This window comes from Pleurodeles waltl, chromosome 7, assembly GCF_031143425.1.
Source record: "Pleurodeles waltl isolate 20211129_DDA chromosome 7, aPleWal1.hap1.20221129, whole genome shotgun sequence".
Classification (NCBI taxonomy): domain Eukaryota; kingdom Metazoa; phylum Chordata; class Amphibia; order Caudata; family Salamandridae; genus Pleurodeles; species Pleurodeles waltl.
In genome coordinates this window covers 64,475,031-64,496,740 of record NC_090446.1, presented here as the reverse complement: position 1 = coordinate 64,496,740, position 21,710 = coordinate 64,475,031, and the positions used below count along the sequence as shown (strand labels likewise).

General features: G+C 43.6%; 1 protein-coding gene across 1 annotated transcript in view; it reads right to left on the bottom strand.

Annotated features, from left to right (window-relative positions):
* Positions 1-21,710, bottom strand: part of LOC138303637 (alpha-2-macroglobulin-like) — a 219,002-nt gene that overhangs the window by 150,505 nt on the left and 46,787 nt on the right. The window contains exons 6-9 of the mRNA XM_069242934.1: positions 18,339-18,504; positions 16,475-16,559; positions 14,357-14,483; positions 5,356-5,470 (exon numbers count right to left, since the gene is read on the bottom strand). Coding sequence (XP_069099035.1) covers positions 5,356-5,470; positions 14,357-14,483; positions 16,475-16,559; positions 18,339-18,504 — 493 coding nt within the window. The remainder of the gene's footprint in view (positions 1-5,355; positions 5,471-14,356; positions 14,484-16,474; positions 16,560-18,338; positions 18,505-21,710) is intronic.

Genomic DNA, 21,710 nt, shown 5'->3' with positions numbered 1-21,710 from the left:
CAGTTTATTGCATGCTGAACACCTTTTTCCTTCTGCTGTACATGGCCCCTGGTATGGATAAGGTCCTCCACATCTGTGACATGTCTTGGGCGTTGAGTTAGACCTGGTGTGCAATTATTTCTTTTCAGCAGTTCCTGAAGTTACAGCTTTGACGAGATCCATCTTCACTAGGCATATTAAGACCCCCTCCATGGGTGCACAGCAAGAAACGCTCATAGTATTGGTTTGCAAGTGATTCGAAGTGCGCAGTTAAGGCCTGTTTTAGCGTGCCATATGTGAACAGGTGTCCAGCTTCTGTGACAGATGTTGCTAGGTTGTGAATGGCTGCTCCTCCCAAGTGAATGAACATGGTGCATCTTCTGTCATTGACTAGTGCCACACCTGCAAAGTATGTCTCTAGACGCTCAACCCAGTCTTTCCATCTTGCCGCTTGAGCTGACAAGGGGACCATCCACTATGATTAGCTCTAAAGGAGGTATTGATGCCACGGTAGAAGACATGGCAGGCCTGGGTATGGCGTTCCACCACCGTTGCGTGTTAAATGTCCATGTCCCTTACTTTGTGCATGTGCAGTTTTTCCTGAGAGTGGAGCACGTGCATCCCTCCCCCACCAACTGCAGTTCCAAATACACCACAGAAGCAAGCCAGGCTCATGGGAACCACCAGGCTGATGAACTGTGGGTGTGACTCAAAGTAGGCACAGTCCATTACAGGGAAAAAACCCTAGTCTCGATGTGGCAGTCCCTGATGAAGAATAATATGGGGCATTTCCCCAGCAGACACGCGGAGAACGAAGGCAGGTGGGTGGGGTGATGCAGTCAGTGCAGGCAAGCAGGCAGAGGATCATCCTGCAAGTATATGTGCCTCCACAGATATGCGTGGAGGACAGCCAAATGCCACCGACAAGAGCTATTAGCCTACGAGGATGCACAGGCAAGCCTCTACATACAGGTGGGCAGGCTAACAGTAGTGGGGCACTGTGGAGAGCAGTGCAAGTAGGCAGGCCATACACCAGGGCAATAGAGTGGCAGCAGATGCACTGCATCTGACTAGCCGGAGGGCAAAAGGCTGTCGGAAGAGGAGGTTGGGCAACAGGCATCGGGTTACAGACCTCCTTGTTGCCAATTGTTGCGTTTCATGCATGGGGCTTGGCAGGCAGTGCAGGATCGCTACGTTAACAAGAACACACACCTCAATATGGTGCACTACTGACCCACGAGGCCAGTGCCCTGGGTACCTTTATTACCTTTAGTCACTATGTCATGGCCATAACAATTCAGTTCCTGTGTGAGGTGTTCTGCTCCCAGAACACCCCCATGTCATTTGTGTAAAGAAGGTTGTCCCACCCACAACATAACATTGCTGACTAAAGTTTAAATCAGTAAAGAAGTCACTCTGCACATCCATACCCCAACTTCTGAGAGATTTGCACATCCATTCAAACACAGATACTCACAGGACACACCTCTAGAAGCCTAACTAATTGCAGATTGAGCGCTAACAATCTTGCCCTTCGGTCTGCAAAAGTCTCAAATAATAGAATAAAGACACACTCACACACACTCTACCCATCTACAAGAGAGATAGATGTAGCTATAGACTGAAGAAACAGCCATACAAACAGACACCCAAGGACACACACATTACACATATACAGAAGATAGGTAGATTGAGCCACTGAGTGAAGTATCAGCCTCCTCACACACACACACAACACAACTACAAGACAGATAGATGTAGCTATAGACTGAAGAAGCAGCCACATACAAACACCCCCACACACAACCACAATCACACACATTCTACACATCTACAAGAGAGACATATAGAGCCATAGACTGAAGAAGCAGCCCCACACATACACACACACATACACACACATACACACACACACAAGAGATAAATAGAGCCATAGACTGAAGCAGCCCATGATTACCTTCATGCCTCTACATAAATGGTGCAGTATGGACAGGGAATCTGTGGTGATGCTGGAGCATTGCACGGGTAGCTCTAAGATAATGATCCAGAGTGGGTCAAAAGTGCCTCCACGTGACACCCCACTGAGTGTGCCCATGTCTAAATGTGTTGCATTTTTCATAGATCAGATAACATACCACACCTCTCCATGCCACAACTGAAAGATCAGCAACACATACGCCTGCCTTTCTATGGTTGGTTAACAATAGTTCAGCTTACAAGACTTAGAGACTTTTCAGTGATACTTGTGTGGCCTGCTTACGATAGCAGACTGGTCTCATGTTTCAGGAGCTTCTTCAATAAAAAGCAGAAGGGATATATTGGGACAGTCCTGTCCCCTTTGCGGTAAACAGTCATAGCCCCTTGCTCAGAGTGCTTGACTACATATGAAACTGGAATCCTGACTTTTATTTTGGCCCCGGTGTCGTGCTAATTTATCATGTACACAGAGACCTCAGCATACCCCTGGAAATCAAAAATCCAGAACTTGATCCATGACCTGAATGGGATGAACAGGAGTACCCTCATTGTGGGCGTCAGACTACTGTCCATCCCTGCACACCATCACATGGACCAGTGGTGGCAATGTACTGAGTTTTGTGAATCCTTAGGTGAATCAGACCTTTTTTCTCTGTGTCAAGCAGAGGCAAGCTTACTGGATCCTCTTATGTAAAGTTCTACTTTTAAAGTAAAACTCAGAAACTTGATGATATTATGTGTGCATGTATGTGCTGTGAAAGTGATCCTCATTTATGGTAGTAGGACTCGTTGTGTGAGTCTGAGTGCTGTGGCAAGCGGGATGCATGTTGGATGTTCCGGGTTTAGCTTGGGACAACATGGAGGATGAGGACAGCTTTACCTGAAAATAACATTTACAAAAGAAACCTTCAACAATAGATCCACATCCTGCTCTAGAAAATGTATGCAAAAAATAGGGTTCAACCCATCCATTTCTTTTCAACAGGTCCAAGTTACGAGGGAATGGAAGGCTTTGCAGAGTACCTGAAATACCGCTGTGTGACATGGGCCACCATCTATTATTGTGCTTGGCTTGACTCATACTTCAAATGTTACCACAAATGAATGTATATAAATCAGACACTGCCAGATACTTTGAAATGCCTACTTCAAAGTTGAATACTCCTATGAAATAGTTTCAATCAGCTCAAGGCTGAATAAAAATAGGAGCAAAATTAAATGGCGCAAACCTCAACTGTGTGCTCCAAATTTCCATTTTGTGCCACACAGTTTTCTAATCTATGCTGCAGTATCCTTGGCTGAGGGGGAGACTGCATGTGCTTGAGATAATGTATATTTGTAAAGTGAATGTTTATCCATATGTTTAATGGCACTACATAACAAATGTTTAAGGTACAACTCAGACGTAATCAGTTTATTGCTTACAAGAGGATGATAGGCTCAAAGGAACTACTGGGATTTGAACTTGTGACAATGAATTCAACTGCTGATCCCTGTGCTTGATGCGTTAATCCACCATCAGACATGACTCAAGGGCTCCACTGTTGATTGCAACTGGGGTGCACATCTGGGTCTCCGGCAGCCTCAATGCACTTCAGCAGCATGCAACCTCAGCACCTCTCTGCTGCCTCAGTGTCTGTAGCCTTGGTATATCTCTGCCCCCAGGCAGCCTCAACAACAAACCTCAGTGCCCCTCGGCCTAGCAGTCTCAGCGCCAGTGCTTAATTTGTGCTTGTTGTTTCCAGTGCTGAGCACCGGCACTTATTTTTTGAGGGCCGGGGCTTATTCTTCTGCCTCAAGCATTTGCTGCGAGCAAAAGGCACATATGGGAAAGACGGAGGAAGAGAAGAAGGAAAAAGCATCACTAAGGTAGAAAGCAGAAAGCTGCCAGAGTCAGCTGAAGGGGCAGGGAGTGGCTTTAAATGGATTGAAGAGGCCCGAGACGGCTTCAGGATTACGCTGCCCCAGTATTTCGTGCTCGCACATTTAAATGCAGCAGCCGCGTGTTCAAGAGGAGGGCTTTGGGCACCTTGCACGTTTTTATTTACATATTAAGAACTGCTCAGCGCCCTACTCAATCTCCCATTGTTTCAGTGTTTCTGAGCCTCCTGCAACCTCCGTGCTCTTCTGCTTTCTTGGGTCTCAGTGCCTTCCTGCCCCTGCAGTGTTGTGTGCTCCTCTGATCCCCATTTAGTCTCAGCACAATGCTGACCTCTGCCGCCTTAGTACTCCTCAACCTGCTGTAGCCTCTGTGTCTGTCTGAAGGCCCTGCAGCCTCGGTCCTCTGGAGCCCCTCGAGTCTCTGCATTCTGCAGCACACAGAAAGACGAATATGCGTCTCAGGATTGTTTTTGCAGAGGAAGGTGTCCCTCCTGCACAAAATGATCTTGTATGCAACACTGGCACTCTTGCACCATGGTATACAGGTGCCTGCCTTGGCACTATGCTGCCAAAAGGGCCCTAGCACGGGGGAAATGGCAGGAAATGCCGTATTGCCTTGAAGACGGTGCATTCCTGCCCTTTCCCTGTGCAGCACAGTCACCCCCTTACTCTGCATGAACCCACTGTGGCACTGCAGAAGTGCCCTTAAGGAGCTGGCATGTGTGTTAGCTTTATAGAAGTGTACTCGGGGTGCTCATGCATTAATTATGCCAATATTGATCGATGTGCAAAGTTTGCAAAACATATACGTTTTTGACAAATGTTGCATTTCCCCATGTGATTTAAAACAAACTGCTTTTAATTTGCCCACAGATCACTGGGAAAGCAACAGCAATCCTCTTGAAAATATAGATTCCTTTAAATGATATTCAGTTTTGGCAAGTGTTAATTTCCCAGTTTGCATTACAATGCCCTATTTGCCTCTAATGTTCCTATAAATTCCTTAAGGACTTACCTCCACCCTGCTCAATATGTGTACTTGGGCTTAGTAGAGGGGAGGGTGGCAGTGCTTAAGTTGAGCTGGTGGTTTCCAGTGCAGAGCACCGGCACTTATTTTTTTGTATCAGGCATTTACTGCGAGCAAAAGACACATATGGGAAAGACGGACGAATAGAAAAACGAAAAAGCGTTACATAGGGAGAAAGTAGAAAGCTGCAACAGTGAGCTGAATGGGCAGGGAGTGGCCGTAAATGGATGAAAGAGGCCCGAGACTACATCAGGATTACCCTGCCACAGTATTCTGTGCTCACACTTTTCATTGCAGCATCCACGCGCTTCAAAGGAGAGCGTTGGGCACCGGCACGTTTTTATTTACAAATTAAGCACCGGAGGGAAGGGATGTGGGGCGTAGAGGAGAAGGTTAAATGGTGAAGATGATACCTTTTCAAAGATTCAACGTCCCTTCGGTCTCAGCAGCAAGCACTACTGAATGACTGCAATAACATGGTGGCCTCTCACCTGTTCCATTTTCGGTAATTGTGGCTTCAACATACAGAGAGTCCTGTAGGCCCCGTTGGGTGAGTTGGAACTCCTGCAGGTTGACCGTAACATTTAATGCCCCGTCAGGGTTTAACTGTAAATATATAAATAAAACAGATGAGAAAGGGCCACACATCTCTGAGGACAGTAACATTTATTAGATAAGTATATCAGAGTTCGATATGGGCACTAGAGGGTATGATAACCACCTGTCAAGCCCTGAATCAATGTAAAAATTAGGAAAAAAGCGAAGATACAGAGAGAGCTAAAAACAAGTGGGTCAGGCACAGCACACATTCTGTGTTATGCTATATTCGATATTTTGGACAAGGGTGTCAGCCTCAGTCCCTTTTTAAGTTGCTTTAGTGATAACTCCATAAATAACAATCTAAAAGGTATCTAAACCAGCCCAAGCTGAAAAGTGAGCCACCGACCATAAGCCTTAGGGCATCCAATCCCAGTAATACAAATGGACAACTGTTCAGCATGATATTCGGATCATGCCCTAAAATAATACATTGACTATTGACTTTCGACTACCCCATGCCGCATAATGGTACGTCTGTTTGAGTAAAAGTCCTAATGGAGAAAGGTAGATACAACGCAACCAAACAGGATATAGGAGGCAGTTGTTGGCGGCCCTTGTGTTTTTTATTCCTTCGCGTAATTTCATGTAATTTTTCCACAATTTCCCATAATTAAACCATAGAAAATCATCCACTCTATAAATATCACTGATTTCACAAGAACATACCTCCAAAACATATTTAAATTTGAACAAGGAAGCAACATCATTTTCCCATCGGTCTGACGCTTTGGCATGAAGGCGTTGCCTGGCTTGTCCATGGAGCCCACCCGTGGGTCATAAGTACATTTAACCTACACTCGCTGTTATAATGTTATTGGAAAATATCAGCCAGTTTCAAATATGCTGGCTGTCCACCTCCAGGGCTTGGTTTAGACAACTTGGGGGTGTCCTGGATCGATCTATAACTGGTCACTCCAAATCAATTCCTTGCCTTTTCGATATTGAAGACAGAAACACTCTCTTTTTACATTTGGAGTACACACTCATCTGCATGGAGTGATGAGATGGGTGTTTCCTGATCAACACTTTCTGAGGTTAGACACCTGCACAGCCAGTCGTGATGACTCTAGCTTTGATAATCTGATAGCATCATAGAGAAATCATCTGCACAGGATCAGGGGTGAGGTTACCCTAACACAACATACCTCTAACACAATATAGCAGTTAATAAATCAAATGGGATTGGAATAGCAATGTTGAAGCGAAATAAGCTTTTTTGAGTTAGCAGCAACCTGAAACCTTAAAGGTTTATTAAAATAGTAAAGATTTGTTACAGAAGGCAAAATATAGTTAGTCAATTAAGGTAAAATCATAACAATATCAACTAGGGAAATTAGCATAAATCTCAATCAAAGGCAGCATGGGATCTGACATTGATCGAGCCTCAGAAAAAATCAAAATTATTTTAAGTCCAATAAGTGAGGGAGACTGACAGGGGTCTGCTCCCTAGGAGTTGGGGCAAGCAATTCACAGTCCATCTACAAATCAGACCCTTTATATAATACAATTGACAGATCAACTCATATAGCCAGTGGCAAGTACTGTCCGGTGCGGAGTACCTGCACTTCTTTAATTTGAAGGGGAAAGTACCTGCACTTCTTTAATTTGAAGGGGAGAGTACCTGCACTTCTTTAATTTGAAGGGGAGAGTACCTGCACTTCTTTAATTTGAAGGGGAGAGTACCTGCACTTCTTTAATTTGAAGGGGAGAGTGCCTGCACTTCTCAGCGCTGTTGCTGTACATTACAGTGGATGAGTACCAGCACTTTACATGCGCAAACAGGTACTCTAAAGCGAGAGTACCTGCACTTCTATATTTAAATTTAATGCACTTCATATAGTCATCATAAAATGAACACAATGTTTCAAAGGCTTAACCAATCACAGTACACAATAAAATGTTGCATTACTAAACACAATCACCTAAATGTATAATTATGAATGAACTTTTGATCTAATGTGACAATAAACATCCTGTTACGCAAAAAACAAACTTATTTTATGAATGGGCCCTCAGAGCCACAGTCACAGAGAGTGGGAAGTCCTTGAATGGTTACATTCCACAATGCTGCATAAGCATTGTACTTGTGCACATTTTGAACGGATGCATATAGAAATGAAAACAGAGATGCAATCATTACTGTCAATCAAGCATTGCACTGTTTATCACACTCCACTGTCATCAATGTAAAAATAAAACAACAACATAATATGTGTCTTAGAGCCTGATTAGGTTCTTGGTGACAGGTTACTCCGTCAAAACAGTGACAGATTTCCCGTCTGCCGAAATATAAATCCCATTGTATCCTATGGCATTTATATTTTGGTGGACCGGAAATCCATCATTGTTGTGATGGAGTAACCGGTCTGCAAAGAAATAAATCGTCCCTTAGGCTTCCTATTACTACCTCAGGCCACATAGAATCAGCAGTAGGACCATCCACTAGAGGTCGTTGCCCTTCTACGCTGCAGAACAATAGTTTCAGCTCTGGGGAGATGATTTTTCATAAGTTTTAAAATAGTCACAACTCATGCCTTCTGTGACCTTGGAAACAGAGGGTAGTTCTCCTTTAAAGGTGCCCACAGGAGGGTGGGGGCACTGTGCTGCTGCAGCCCCCAACACATCAGTCTCCAACATTGATGGTTCTACTGCCTCTCTTGGGAGTACTAAAAAGAAACGAAATGAAAACAAAGTCGTACAGCCTCCCAAGGGCCTTACAGGACACTGCAAGCCAGGAATCTGTGAATAATTGATTTTGCTCCTGGTGGTGAGTCCTTGCCACCTGGATCAGTTTCTGGCCTCAAAATGGGTGCACTCTGTTGGGAGCTGGTTTCACCTGCTCCCTGCACCAGTCTTCTCTTCTGCACTGCCCTCCACAGACCCCATGGCTCCCTGGCCATCTTGCAAGGAGTCTGTGGGGCAGTGGAATCCAATTCTTCCCACAGCTAGTCCTCAGAGGGATCTAAGGATGCCAGCATGCTGGCCTTGGAGAGACCCACTAGTCCTGAGATCAGCTGCAGACAGAGTGCTCAGGCGATCAGGGTATCCATGAGCTTGTCCTTCCAGCTGTCGAAGGTATTGCTGCTGTCCGAGTCCAGGCCTATGGTCTTGGACTTCTTCATGTTCTGCAGATGTCAAATTAATGCCCATTCCAGCCTGTGGGTGAGGCACCCCTTTGCTTCACCCTAGAACTGGGTTTGGTCAGTTTTGCCCTCTTCTCCGAGTATGGCTACGGTCTGGCTACTGACACAAAAGGCTGAAAACAGTGAGTGCTGGAGAAAGTCCCATTTGAGTCAAATCAAGGCAGGGCATGCTCCCCCTCAGTCATCCTATCAGAAAGACCCACTTGCCTCTACATCCAGGCAGTTGTTTTGTACTATTTGGCTTTTAGAGTAGGGTGGGGAGGTATTTTAGAAAAACATATGTTTCCGTCATACCCATTTTTTATTCCTTTATACTTAAACATGAATTGATGTATAGTTGGTACACAATCAAAAATCATTGTAAGGTGCATCTCAATTATTACCTCTGGGTATCACATGTTTTTTGATAAGCGATGAAACCTACATATCACTGCAACCAGAACCGTCCATCAGACACAATATTATACTTATTATGCAAACCAATCATCATGACAAAAAAATTACAGATCAAGAAGGCTGTTTATTCCAACTCCTTTTCACTATGTTTTTAATTTGAACAGTTATATGCTGAATTTTCTCATTTCGAGAAATATAATGCTTTTCAGGATGACCAATGGAGTTTGCACCGGTTTCTACCACAAACTGCAAGTAGGTTGAAAGAACATACACATGAGGACAACTTATTCCCTCTGCGAAAAGAGCGAAAACAGTGGCCATGTTTTTTACTATAGCTCTGCTCGTTCTTGAAAGCTGGGACGATCTGATTCCAGCATAGCAAGTCATTCGTTGATGAGATTTTTAGAAAAAAGCGTGCTTTTTGTGCAGCGCTTCTTCGCATTTTGCCATACAAAAATATAGCTATATTTTGAGTATTTTTTTGTTCTCTCAAGGGGAATTTACAAACCCTGGGTACCTTAAGAATCCGTAGGATGTTGGAAATAAGCACATAGATACTATATGTGGAAACCAATGTGTAGTACCCCAAATATCAACAAAGGAGCTCAGCATTGCGGGTGGAAAAGCCGCAGTAGCTAGGAAGTGCACATATTTATAGTTATTGTTTTAATGCAATAATACATTTATATTAACCACTACATTAAACTCTAATCTTTTTTAAATATGTGGAAAGTTTTAAAATTATTAAATATATAAACTTTAAACCTAGTTTAATAAATGGTAAATTTAGATAAAAACGTTAGTGATGATGAGTTGTTTTTATGTTATTGTTTAACAATGAATATTTATATATTTAAATAATATATCTACCTTATTTTATTAATTGACACATTTACCAAGAGCTGTTGATGTGCTGTACAATGATATTTGATTAGTTCTAAATTAATAACACATATTTTAAATTCATTCTCAAATATATTCCACAGTATAATAGTTGTATTAAAAATTGTCTACAAAATCAATTTGTTAAGTTTCCCTGAGGGTATCTCCATCTCTGTTGTAGAGGGGTCCGACCCAGTGGCAAACATGTCCTCAACTAAGTGGAACATAAACTACAGTCGTAATGTTCGTGGTAGCAACAATGCATTTGTAAATATAATAATAGGAGAACCCACCTTCTCGTTGGAGGGTTTCTTGACATGTTAATCTACACCCAGATGGAATTCTTCACTTGAAACAAACAATAAATAGCCAAAAAGTGGAGATTTAATCCTAGTAGCACGAGTAAACATATATATGAGTAAATAAATACACGTATGTGTTTTCTAAACCTGGGCGAAACTTAATTTACACCAGCATATTCTGCATAATTTCGTCAATTTCATGTTATACTTTGTTACACAAAACTGCCCAAATGACGCCAATAAACTTCTTTGCATGATTACGCACCATTCCGAGGTTAAAAGTTACTGCACGCGTGGTGTCAGGTAAAAACTTACAGCGAATGCGCGGGAACAGCATAATGCGAGGGGACGTGCGCTGTGATTCTTGCACTTGTATTAGAGTGAAATGCATCCTGATGTCAAAGACCGATGCAAGGACACACAGCGCAAAGTAAGGCTCACCTTACTGGAACTTCGCACATCCAGATTATTTGTGACTCTGGCCCTAAATCAATTTCTTTGACTAGAATTGACCTTTAGAAGTATTACGAATTTTAAAGAGATGACCGCCAATAACGTGCTGCTCATGCACTGTCCCATCGCAGCATTTCTTAGCATTTTTTCATAATGAATTTGAAACTTTCAATCTGACTATGATAACCAAGGCGCATTTTCCTACTTCTAATGACTCAGATTAACTGAATGTAACTTCATGTGATTTATTTGTATGGACCGCAGCATATGTTCAAGAAGCTCCTCTATTCGCTGAGACCTCAGCTAGCTAATTTGTTCCAGTGGAAAGGATGAGAAGGGAGAAAAGAGCGGCCATTACTAAGCTGACACCTCACTGCTGTGAGAAGAACCAGGGTTTAGGTCCTTGAGGAAACACAACTGGTCTGAATTTGCATTCAAAATTAGAGGCAACTTGTTCCATAATCTCGCGCCTACTACTGCCGCAGAGCTTGGGACAACCGAATCTCGGTGGAAGGATAAGGAGGGCATTTATGGACCTTAAAGATCTGTTGAAACATGAAGTTTGACATTTTTCTGAAAATTTAGGACAGCAGACTTTTAGATGTGTTTGCTGATGTGCAATAACATTTTACATCGAATCCTTTTGGCAACAGGTCACCAATGTATGTCGCTTATTCTGGATGCGGCAGAGCAATGTCTAGGAATGTTAAGCAGTAGCCTCGCCACCGAGTTCTGGACCAGCTGATGTTTTCTAATGAGCTTGTTTGGTAGGCCAAGTTATAGAGAATTAGAATAAGAATTTCTGGAAGGTATGAGTGCATGGATCACAGTTTTTCTTGCAGATAAAGGTACACAAACAAGGACCTTGCACAGCATTTTTAGAATGCCAAAGCAAGTAGATCTTACTGCCTTAACTTGATGCCTAAATGAAAAAAGGATGTTAAATTTAAGATTTTCAGCAGTAGAGCGGGATAAGCTCAGTTCCGCTTGCCAGTCGCCATTCAATGCTTGTTGCTTGGGACCCAAAATCAGCAACACAGTTTTATCTGAGTTGGGGTTGAGGTGGTTACAGTTCATTCAGGAGGCTACCGATATGAGGCGTTGCCTGAATCATAAACGTGGTGCTTTTCAAAAGAAATAATCAATTGTGTATCATGTGCACAGGAGAATACATCAAAACCAAAACCCCAGATCAACTCTTTCAAATGGGCCATGTAAATATTAAAAAGCGTAGGGCTCAGAGAAGACCCTGTGGATTGTCACAATCAAGTAGAACTAGCTGTGAAGAATGATGGGGAGTCTAACTGCCTGGTACATGTTAGTAAGAAAGTTTGACAACCAGGCAAGAGGGGATCCTGCTACACCAATCTCAATTGGGCAGATGGATGAGAATGGTATGCGATATGGTGTCAAATGCTGCAGATAAATCAAGTACGATGCAGGTAGCAGTTTCTACCTCATCCCAATGCTGCTTGAGATGTTCTGAGCCTGTAAGAAGGATGGAGTGCATGCTGTGAGCATTGCGGAAACCAAATTGCAAGCTGTCCAAAATGTTGATGAATTCAAGAAAGTCTGAGAGCAGACAATTTATATGCTTTTCCTGTATCTTCACCAGAGTGGGAAACGGTCAAATAGGTTTGTAATCAGCTGGAATGTGAGGATCTGCAGTAGCCTTTTTCAGAATGGGCGAGACTTGTGCAAGCTTCCAAGAAATAAGTAAAGATCCTTATGCTATTGATGAATTAAGAAGGTTGCCAAGGATAGGAGCTATGGAAAGAGTTACCAATTTAAGAATCAGTGGTAGAAATGGATGGAATGAAGGCCCAGTGGCCATTTCCAGAATAAAAATAGGGGAGAAATCTTTGAGACGTGGAGCCTCTATAGGTTGAGGACAAGGTGCCTCAGCCCCCTCCGAAGTTTCAAAGGAGTCTTGAATGGTGCAAATTGTTTCTTTGATATAGGACGCTAACATGTCACACCTGCCTGAGGGGGCATAATCTTTGGCATGATCGTTTGATTTGCCACAGATGGATGAGTCACAGATTTTACAGTCACAAAGATTGCCATAGGAGAGTGTTTTGCGGTCTCGATCTCAGTTGAATGAAAAAGCAGCTTTAGCCTGTTTGATCTCCTTACGACGCTTACTGATCACAATACGATATGCATGTGTCATTGTCAGGTTGAGTGGTGAGCTATTTTCTTTCCAATTTGCCACATTGTTGCTTGAGTATCAGCAAACTGGGTGTGAATCAGAGGGCAGAAACAGTTCTTTCTGTATTCTTTAGTGGGGCTGATATATCAAGGGTAGAGGTAATCCAGTTCTGATAGAATATTGAATCCTGTCTCACTTCTCCAAACATTTGTGGCCTGTTGGCTGCTAGCTAGTAACTCATTTAGCTCATGTTCTCAAATCTGATGCCCAGGCCTCTTCATAATAGGGGTCATGGCAGAATTTTCATGGTCCGTATATTAATAGACAAAGGTATGGCCAAATGGTCCGACCAGAACATCGGTATGGTGGTGAAACAAATAAGGTACGCTAACTTTGTAAAAAGTAGGTCTAACACGTGACCAACAGTATGCATGGCCAGTCCTGCCGCTTGAATGAGAAGACAGTTCAGTCCAGCTGGTCAAGGTATGAAATCGAAAAAGCGGTAGGGATAGCTTCTGGGATATCTGACTTTGAGCTGTCTTTGACCCAAGTTTAAGTAGGGAAAATGAGGTAAGGATTTAGGTCAGAAATCATAAATGTTTTGTTTATAATTGGGTAGAGATACTTTAAGTGATTTACAATTGGTGTTTGAGGAATGGAGAAATGGGAGCGGGTGACATGAGAAGTTGTAAAAAATGCTCTGCATATACTATCTATTACACATAATATCTGATAATAGTCTGCACTTATCCAAAAGTCCATAAGAGACAATTCCTTGCCATGAATGGCAGATGAGGTCTGATTTTATGGACCATTGGATGGCACTGGTGCAGTTGAGGGTCTTACAGGCACAGAAAGTCTTTCCTTTGGCTTGCCTTTTGCATGCTGATGGCGTGCCCCACTGCACAGACCTGAAGCAGCGCCTGTCTTGAGGCCGTCCTCCCTGGTGGGGTGGTATGTCCAACGATCCGAAAGACTAGAGCGTAAAACTTGCTAAATGTGCATGAATCACCATTAAAACAAGGGGGGAAAAAACAAAATGTGTGTGTGGGGTCAAACTCCCTTGACTTCGTACACCAATAAATAAATGAAGCAAAATTAAAACAATAGTCAGCAACAAAAACATATAAAATGAAAAGAAAGACGCTTATGAGTCAGGATGTCCAAGGTGTCTAGTGAGAACCTGGCACCTCTAATTATTATATAATAAAAGTAAAAATCCACAGTGGGTGATTTCACACGCCTTCTCGGATGAGCCTGGCTGTCCTGCAGGAGAGTGCGGAAGCGCGGTGTTTCCTGGTCCATGCAATCCTGAACAGGGCTGTGCCGAACTAAGGTCTGGGAGAACTAGAGTCATGCAACATTTTTGGGCTAGCCAGTGACTACAGTAATGAGTTGCATGTAATGGCATTACCTGTGGACATCCTGAAAAGCTGGCATGGATCCACATCCCCTGGATCTGCACTGAATACCATTGAGTTGAGGGTTAGGTTGACAGAAAGAAGAGGATTGCAATCCATGCAATAGAAATCCACTAGCACCATCAGAGGCCTCCATTACTTACGTATCCACTGAAGAACAAGCGGATCCCATTCGGATTGAGGTTACAAGTTTCTGCTGGGCTCCATTGGTTGGGTCTCCTGCTGACAGAGATTTCAGCTCTTGCACCCAAGCTCTTTCCATAGGTGTAACTAAGAGGAAGAGGAGAGAACAGCTTTAGTCTAAAGGAGAAGGTATCCTCAAGGGGCTGCCACCATCCACCTAGATGCAGCATAGCATCTATTTAGCCATTGCTATCAGAAGGCAGTAAAACGTTCATGTTCCCATTTTCTCTTTGCTCACTTCCTTCACCCCCTCCCATCTCACTTTTACTGCCCGGTGCAATGGAAAGGACGAAGATAGCATCCTCTCCGGCTGTTCCTGGGCGTGTGTGCATGTGAAGGTGCCTAGGGACCTCTTTTTTCAAATTAGAGAGGTACTGCAGGCAATCTTAACCTAATCTTTCCAATGTCCAAAGTGACCAAGGCGGCGTTGAGACAGAATATTGGAAACAGAAATACCATGGGAAAAAATATGGTGTCAAGAATATCTGTATTTTGGTTCTCGACAAGATATTATGTCCACACGATATTTCTGTTTTGATACTCTGTTAGTGATCGTGACCGAGGGCCCCATTCCAGCACGAGGCGACGGGACGTTCTATGTCTGGACTGGAGAGACATCTACTTCCAGACAATAGAAACATCTTCCATGCAACATTCGGCCTCTTTCCATCGTCTATCATTCAGGGCTACCAGTGTGGACTTTGAAAGGAAGAGGGGATGGAATAACTTCAGTAGCCTTCAGAGAAGTATTTAAGGTGTGACGTGTGCAACCGAGGGCAAGCGCTTTAACCACATCTTTTCAACAAAAAAAAAATCTGAGCTCCTGCAAAGGTTTCTTAGATGCCGTATGTAACCTGTGTGATGTACCTGTCAGAAGGGGTGGGGGCAGAAGAAATAATGATTCCCCAGTCCTGGACTGTTTCTGCTTAAACATTTGACAAAGCAGCTGCCACAGCGCATACAAGTAGATGGCTTCATGTGCTAGATCTGCTGTGCTCCCTCTTCCCCTGACAGATATTTTTTGAAATGTTAAAAATGGTCTTTTGGGGGACCCCATGAGTTTGTTGACCTGCCTCCCATAAACATATCTGGAATGCCTGCTTTGAATATTAGAGCTTCCACGGAAACTATGAGACAATATTTTCAGAAGAAAGCAGAGGTGGATGGAATGGGCACAACGATGAACATCTACTCCCCAAAGCCCCAGGACATGCTATGAGAATGGTGCTAAAGGGTAGTACATTAAACGCATGGAGAACGAGCTTTCCTCTAGAAGCCGGCTGGAGGGGGGTTTCAAGGCTAGTCCAGTGCCTTCTCGTATCTTTCATGTGCCCAGGCATGGTGCCGGAACTGAAAGCTGTACAGATGAAGGATGGAGATTTTCTGATTCCAAGAAGGAAAACAAAAATAGGTCTGGCCGCCACCATCCTCAAAATTGTACCATTGTTACAAAACTGAGAAAAGAACACTTCGACTCAAATTCCAGATGTGCCAAGAACACAGTTTCTGTTTTGGAACACAGGGAAAAAACGACTTAACTTGGCAATTTGGACAGAGGTCTAAATGGGGGCCAAATTAGTCTAGTTATGTTCATGGTTCTGGAATTTTACAGGGTACTTTAAATACTTCATGGGGTAAACCTCTTAGTAGCTAAGAAGGATAAAGTTGCGAGGTAGATGGACACATCTGCACCAACAATTGAGGCTTAGATGAAGGCATGTACCCCTGAGTGGTGCATCAGAAGATGATTTAAGAATAGGTTTATTGCCCTTAGAGGTGACATCTCAGACTAGATTAGATTCAGTGGATAGAGAAAGGGATACTAGAGAGGGGAGTGGGAGGATTCCAAATGATTAAGGGGAGAATGAAGGGTAAACAGATGATGTGGGCGCAGAACTGTGTAGAGAAGGACACTTAAGGCAACTCTCACTCGTACTGTCAAGTGTTTACTGTTGATACAGGAAACACAATAACGTATTTTATTGTATGTAAATTGTACTGTGAAAATGTATTGTCCCAAGCAAGCCACAGTTGTCATAACTGAAATTAGTTAAAAGTGAAGCAGACAGAACTCATACCTTCCTGACACACTTATATCCATAGTTTGGTCTATGATGCTGATAGTCGAGGGTGTTTTTAAGTCAGCATCAAATGTTGGTAAAACTGAGGGAGGAAAAAATACACATTACCTATCCACACATATTACAGCAAAAAAAGCATGACGTTTCCTCAACTGCTAGTCAACACTCAGAAATACTCCACCATCAGAGCATACACTGGCCATTACACAATCATCAGGCATGTGCACATAGAACACAAACACACACACTGCATGCCCACAGCTCTGGCTTAGCTACCGCCCCACATACACACTTACACAGCATCTTCAACCAACAGTGTGCACACAATCTACAAAGTAGAATAATCTTGCATTAGAAATCTCTGAGCTATTTCTTCCTCCTCTCAGTTATTAATGACATTTTCTGCTGGCCCAAGTGAATGAGAAGATGATTGAGGAATTTATAGAGTGCAACTGTCACTCAACAGTGCATCCTGGTGCTATGAGTCCAGACTAGTGACATGCTGAAACAAAACCCAGGGTACACATGTAATAAAGATTTCAGCTCCTCTTTCCTAGAGGTTGAGTCAGCATCAATAGGGTGAAGATGCATGGGCGGTGAGGTCCAGATTGTTGAGGCACAGGACCATCTCCTTAAGTGACCACGCTTGACCTTGTGAATTCAGAGAAGATCAGCATTCGCAGATCTCAAAGACCTCCTCTATGGAAACAGATAAACAATGCTTGACAGCTGACTGAACGACACACACATTTCACAGTCTCACTCGTTCTGAACGTGACAAATCAGCTTGACATCATCATTGACCTGGATCTTTGCATCTAAAAAACTCTCCACTCAGTGAGTTAAAACATAATTTCGGACAGAGGCAAAGGCAGTATCCTGGGAGTAGAAGTCTTGGGCCCAGAATTTTCAGGAATCTTATAAGACTCACAACCCCCCACTCCAACCTCTCACACAATCACCGTGATATTCACAAATTGTGGAGAAAGAACAAAGTACAGTCCAGAGCCCAGTATTCAGAGGCTTGCTGCTCTGTGATCACCAGACGAAGAACAGCTACCAATAAACCATTGGCATCCAATTCACTGGCATGCCTCCTGTTATGTGTGCTTCAGCATGTTTTAACAGAGGTTTCCTTAGCATGTCTTTCCTCTGCATTGCAAACTCTCTAATGTAGGCTCCCAAACCCCTGTGTCGTTCCTTCCTTTCTCTGCTTTGCATACTCTCAACTACATTCTTCCCTGGCACCTTCGCCTTCGGGATTACCTTTTCCAGTTTATCTGCTGCACATGTTAGCACAGCCTTCCCCTATTCCTTTGTCACTCCTTAATTTCAAATGCAGGTTTCCTTAACCTTGTGACCTTCCTCGGGTTCTCTGCTGTGCAAGCTTTTTAACGTAGGGTTCAATAGCCTTGTCTTCCCTTAGGGCCCAATTCACAAAGGTAAACTTAAACCTGAAGTCTGACTTTAGACCTAAGCTCTAGGAGCAGGCTACCTCAGCCCAGTGGCCTTCCCCAGTTTCTCTCATGTGTATGCCAGTGCAGACTTCCCTAGCAAAGGTAAGATGGACTTTCAGAAAAAAATTATCAGGAAGTTTAATCTCCCCATTAACTTACACAGAAATGGAAGCAACTTTCTGTAGGCAACAAAATTAATTCCTTCTATGATTTTCTTAAATTTGTCTTCTGGGAAAACTCTCAAACACAGGCTCCACAAGTCCTATGTCCCTCCTCAGTTTCTCTGCTGTGCGTGCTAACAAATTTGCCCCTGTGTCCTTCCCCTGTTTCTGTATTGTTCAAGCGGTCCCATGCATGTTCTAGAAGGAACCTGCGCATCCCACCCTCACCTTAGAAGTACATACCATAATGTTTAACCTCACAGGACAGGTAAACCGTCTCGAAAGCCATTGTTGCCCTCAGTTGGTAGTACCCCTTGGAAGGTTCAGATGGAATCCGGTAACTGAATACAGCAAATGTGTTCTTCATCTCCACATTAGTCTCTCGCATGAGAATATTCCCAAATGGATCCTAGGGAGAAAAAATAAAAATCTCTTGAAGTAAGTATTCCAATCACTCGTGCTTCCTTGTTTTTGTGTTTCCATGCTCCCTAGAAGCACAAGGCAGGTATAAAAGATGCCTGCCTTCCATATCTTTTGGGCCAGTTTTATTGAAAGTAAAGACGACGCCTACAAAAACTATGGAATGCCATATTTGTATCCGGAGGTGTATTTTTGTGCCTCTCCTGTTAAAGATGTTCTTGTGTCCAGTTAAAGTAGCAAAATTGCTAGTTGAAAATGCACCTTTATTATACAGCAAGAATATAGGTGGAATTGATGAATATCCTGCTGTAAAATATTTGGTGATGTTTTTGTATTCCTGCCCTCCACTTCTGAGAGTGGGCACAGAAATATGGCTGCTTTTGGGTATTTCAATGCCTCCCTCACTTTCAAGAGGAAAAATGAAACACTGGAACTAATACTTTATGCCTCCCACACCCACTTCTTAAGGGGTAGCATACAAATAAATACATTTCACCCTCACCATGCTCAGTTTTGTCATCAATGATGTCATAGTAAATGTTGCAGTGATATTATCAATGAGGTCATAGAACATGTCATGAGCAATGTAATTTGTGGGGCAATTAACAGTGTATAAAAGGTGCATGAGATATAGTTACCTTATGGCACAAGTTATAGTTACTTGAGATATCTATAACTGATGATTTTTAGTGGTTTTGTTTTTTTAAGACAGTATGTTTTACCTGATATTTTCACCTAACTATAACGTTACTTTAACCTTTGTTATTTAGAACGCCACTTTAACTTATGTTTCTTTCAGTGCATTTATAGGTTATTTTTTAAATAAAGTATTATTTCACTGCCATAAGTGAAGCCAAACATTGTGCGCACAGCTGAAGGCTGTCATGGGGTTGGCTGTAGGCCTTGGCATGTGGCCAGGCCTATGTCCAACTCCTTGCAGTCAGCCAACCCACTGCCACACACAGCCTTCAGTCGTGTGCGGCATTGGGTTTGTCAAGGAGCCCATCCACACACCTACCTGGGCAGCCAATCCCCCACTGCGCACAGACTTTGGCCGTTTGTGGTGGGGGGTTGGCCACAAGGGTTAACCAACCTATCACGGGTGCCGGCAGGAACCGGCAATTATTTATCTCTAGTTTTTTTAATATTGAGAGGCACAAAGCCCCACTTCCAGAGCCTTTATAGCTCTGGTTGCTCCATTGTTCAGGCTCTTTATTTAATCAGAGGGAGGTGGTGCGCAGCCCCTGCCCCCCCCCTCAATCCTCTACGGGACCCAGGGACCCCATCCCTAGGACCTTTTATGTATCTTAAGACAATGTATGGGGCCCAGGAACCCCATACCAGAGCATTACAGTGTGCCCAAACCACTCTCGGTTGGGGCTGCACCACGGCCCCTGTGTTCCAGCTGACTCCCCACCATCATGGGTGCATTGGGAGCCGGCTTTACCCCCACCCAGAAAAAGCAGCTGTTTTTGTTTGATTCCTCTGAGCAGAAGCAATTTGAGTTTCCCTGTTCACAAGAGTTTGAGCAGGAAACAAAAGTCTGATCCCACCCAGCGGGAGCATTTTAAAAACTTGTGTCGGGTGGGAGCAGACATGTCTTACTTGCCCGCACTCCTGCTCCTTTAATTTATGTCCGACCCTGGGGGATTGAGTCCCTGAGGCTTTTTGAGGCTCAGAGAGAGTGGGTGCGTGCCCTCTTCTTGATCCTATTGATAATGGTACAGGGGTTGGGGTCCCAGGGGCTTGGGATTTGAGATCATGCTTCCTCTCTCCTAAATACTGTATTGCCTCACCACCTGGGATTCTGGCCTACTGGAGGGTAGTTTCGTTTTAGTTTCGAAGGATGGGAGCCCACACTTTACAAAAGAAAATTGACATTGAGTTGAGGATCCTCAGCGAATCTGTGGTCAAATTATAAAAAAAAACAAAAACATGATTTTTGGCCTTAGGGTTAGCATTCCAACACATCGTTCTTTTGCACACCATGCCACCTCAGATTATACCCAGCTATATGCAAAGAATAGTCTAGCCTGAACTGCCATGCCAAGCCTTCTCTGAACCCGAACACAAGCAACGCAAGGCTGGTTTCACTCTAATTGGGGCTCTTTAGTTCCATCGGCATAGTCAGAGTGAAACCGGTCCGAGGTGGCTTGTGTTTCGGTTTGGTCAGGACCTGTCCTGACAGTTTGGGCTGGACTTTTTACATGAGTAGCAGGGTCCAGGATGATTTGCATATGGCAAGGTCTAAACTGAGGTGGCATAGTGAGTTGCTCAAAACGATGGTTTGGGATGCTACCCGAGCGACTGCCGATGCTTAGACCAATTCCAAGCATTCTTTCCATCACCTTTTGTGTTTTTGATGTACTGCTCTAAATGTCAAGGATATGCCCAGACGAGGGCCTCTGCTCACTGTGCTACTGGAGCCAAGCTACACCTGGCTGATGAGCCCTTATCAGGGTCAAACCGGTCCTGGATTGCTTGTGTTAATGGTTTGGTGAGGACCTCACCTGGGAGTTCGGGCTGGAGTGCCACCATGAGGAGCAGGGTCAAGGCTCATTTGCAAATGGCTAGGTCCAAACTGAGGTGGCATGGTGAGGACCAAAAGCACCTCTGTCGAATTTTGTCAGACCGGTCTCCATAGGGTACGTAGTGAGTGACTCTGACCACTACAATGGGGATGGGGCCACCTCCACCCCTCAAGAAAATGTGGGAAAATAGCAAAAACAGTGCATTTTACAACATATTTTTCATTATATATTCAACTGTATTTGCCTCATAAATTATGACATTACAGTGCACCACCATACAGCAATATTTATTGGGGTCTCTTCAATGATTTCCTCACCATCACCCTCTAACAGGGCCTCTCATCTCTCCATGGCCTCTCTCACATGTACTTCATTAGTTTTATAGCGCCTCTCTTACCAGCGTAGGGTTGTTGGAGCACTTTACATCTCACACACACATTATACAGAGACAATTCATAGCTCACTGTGCTAGATTATGATTGTGACATTAACTGCACAGTAACAAAAGAAGATTTTGTGACAAAAGCAGTATCCCACTGAGCTATGCACATAAAATACTGTTCTGTGATCGTCGTAGTACATGTTCTTCGCAGCAGGCATATTAACCCTCTGCGCTACCTTAGATGAGTCAAAACTGCCAAAATACAAAACCCAATCTTTGTCC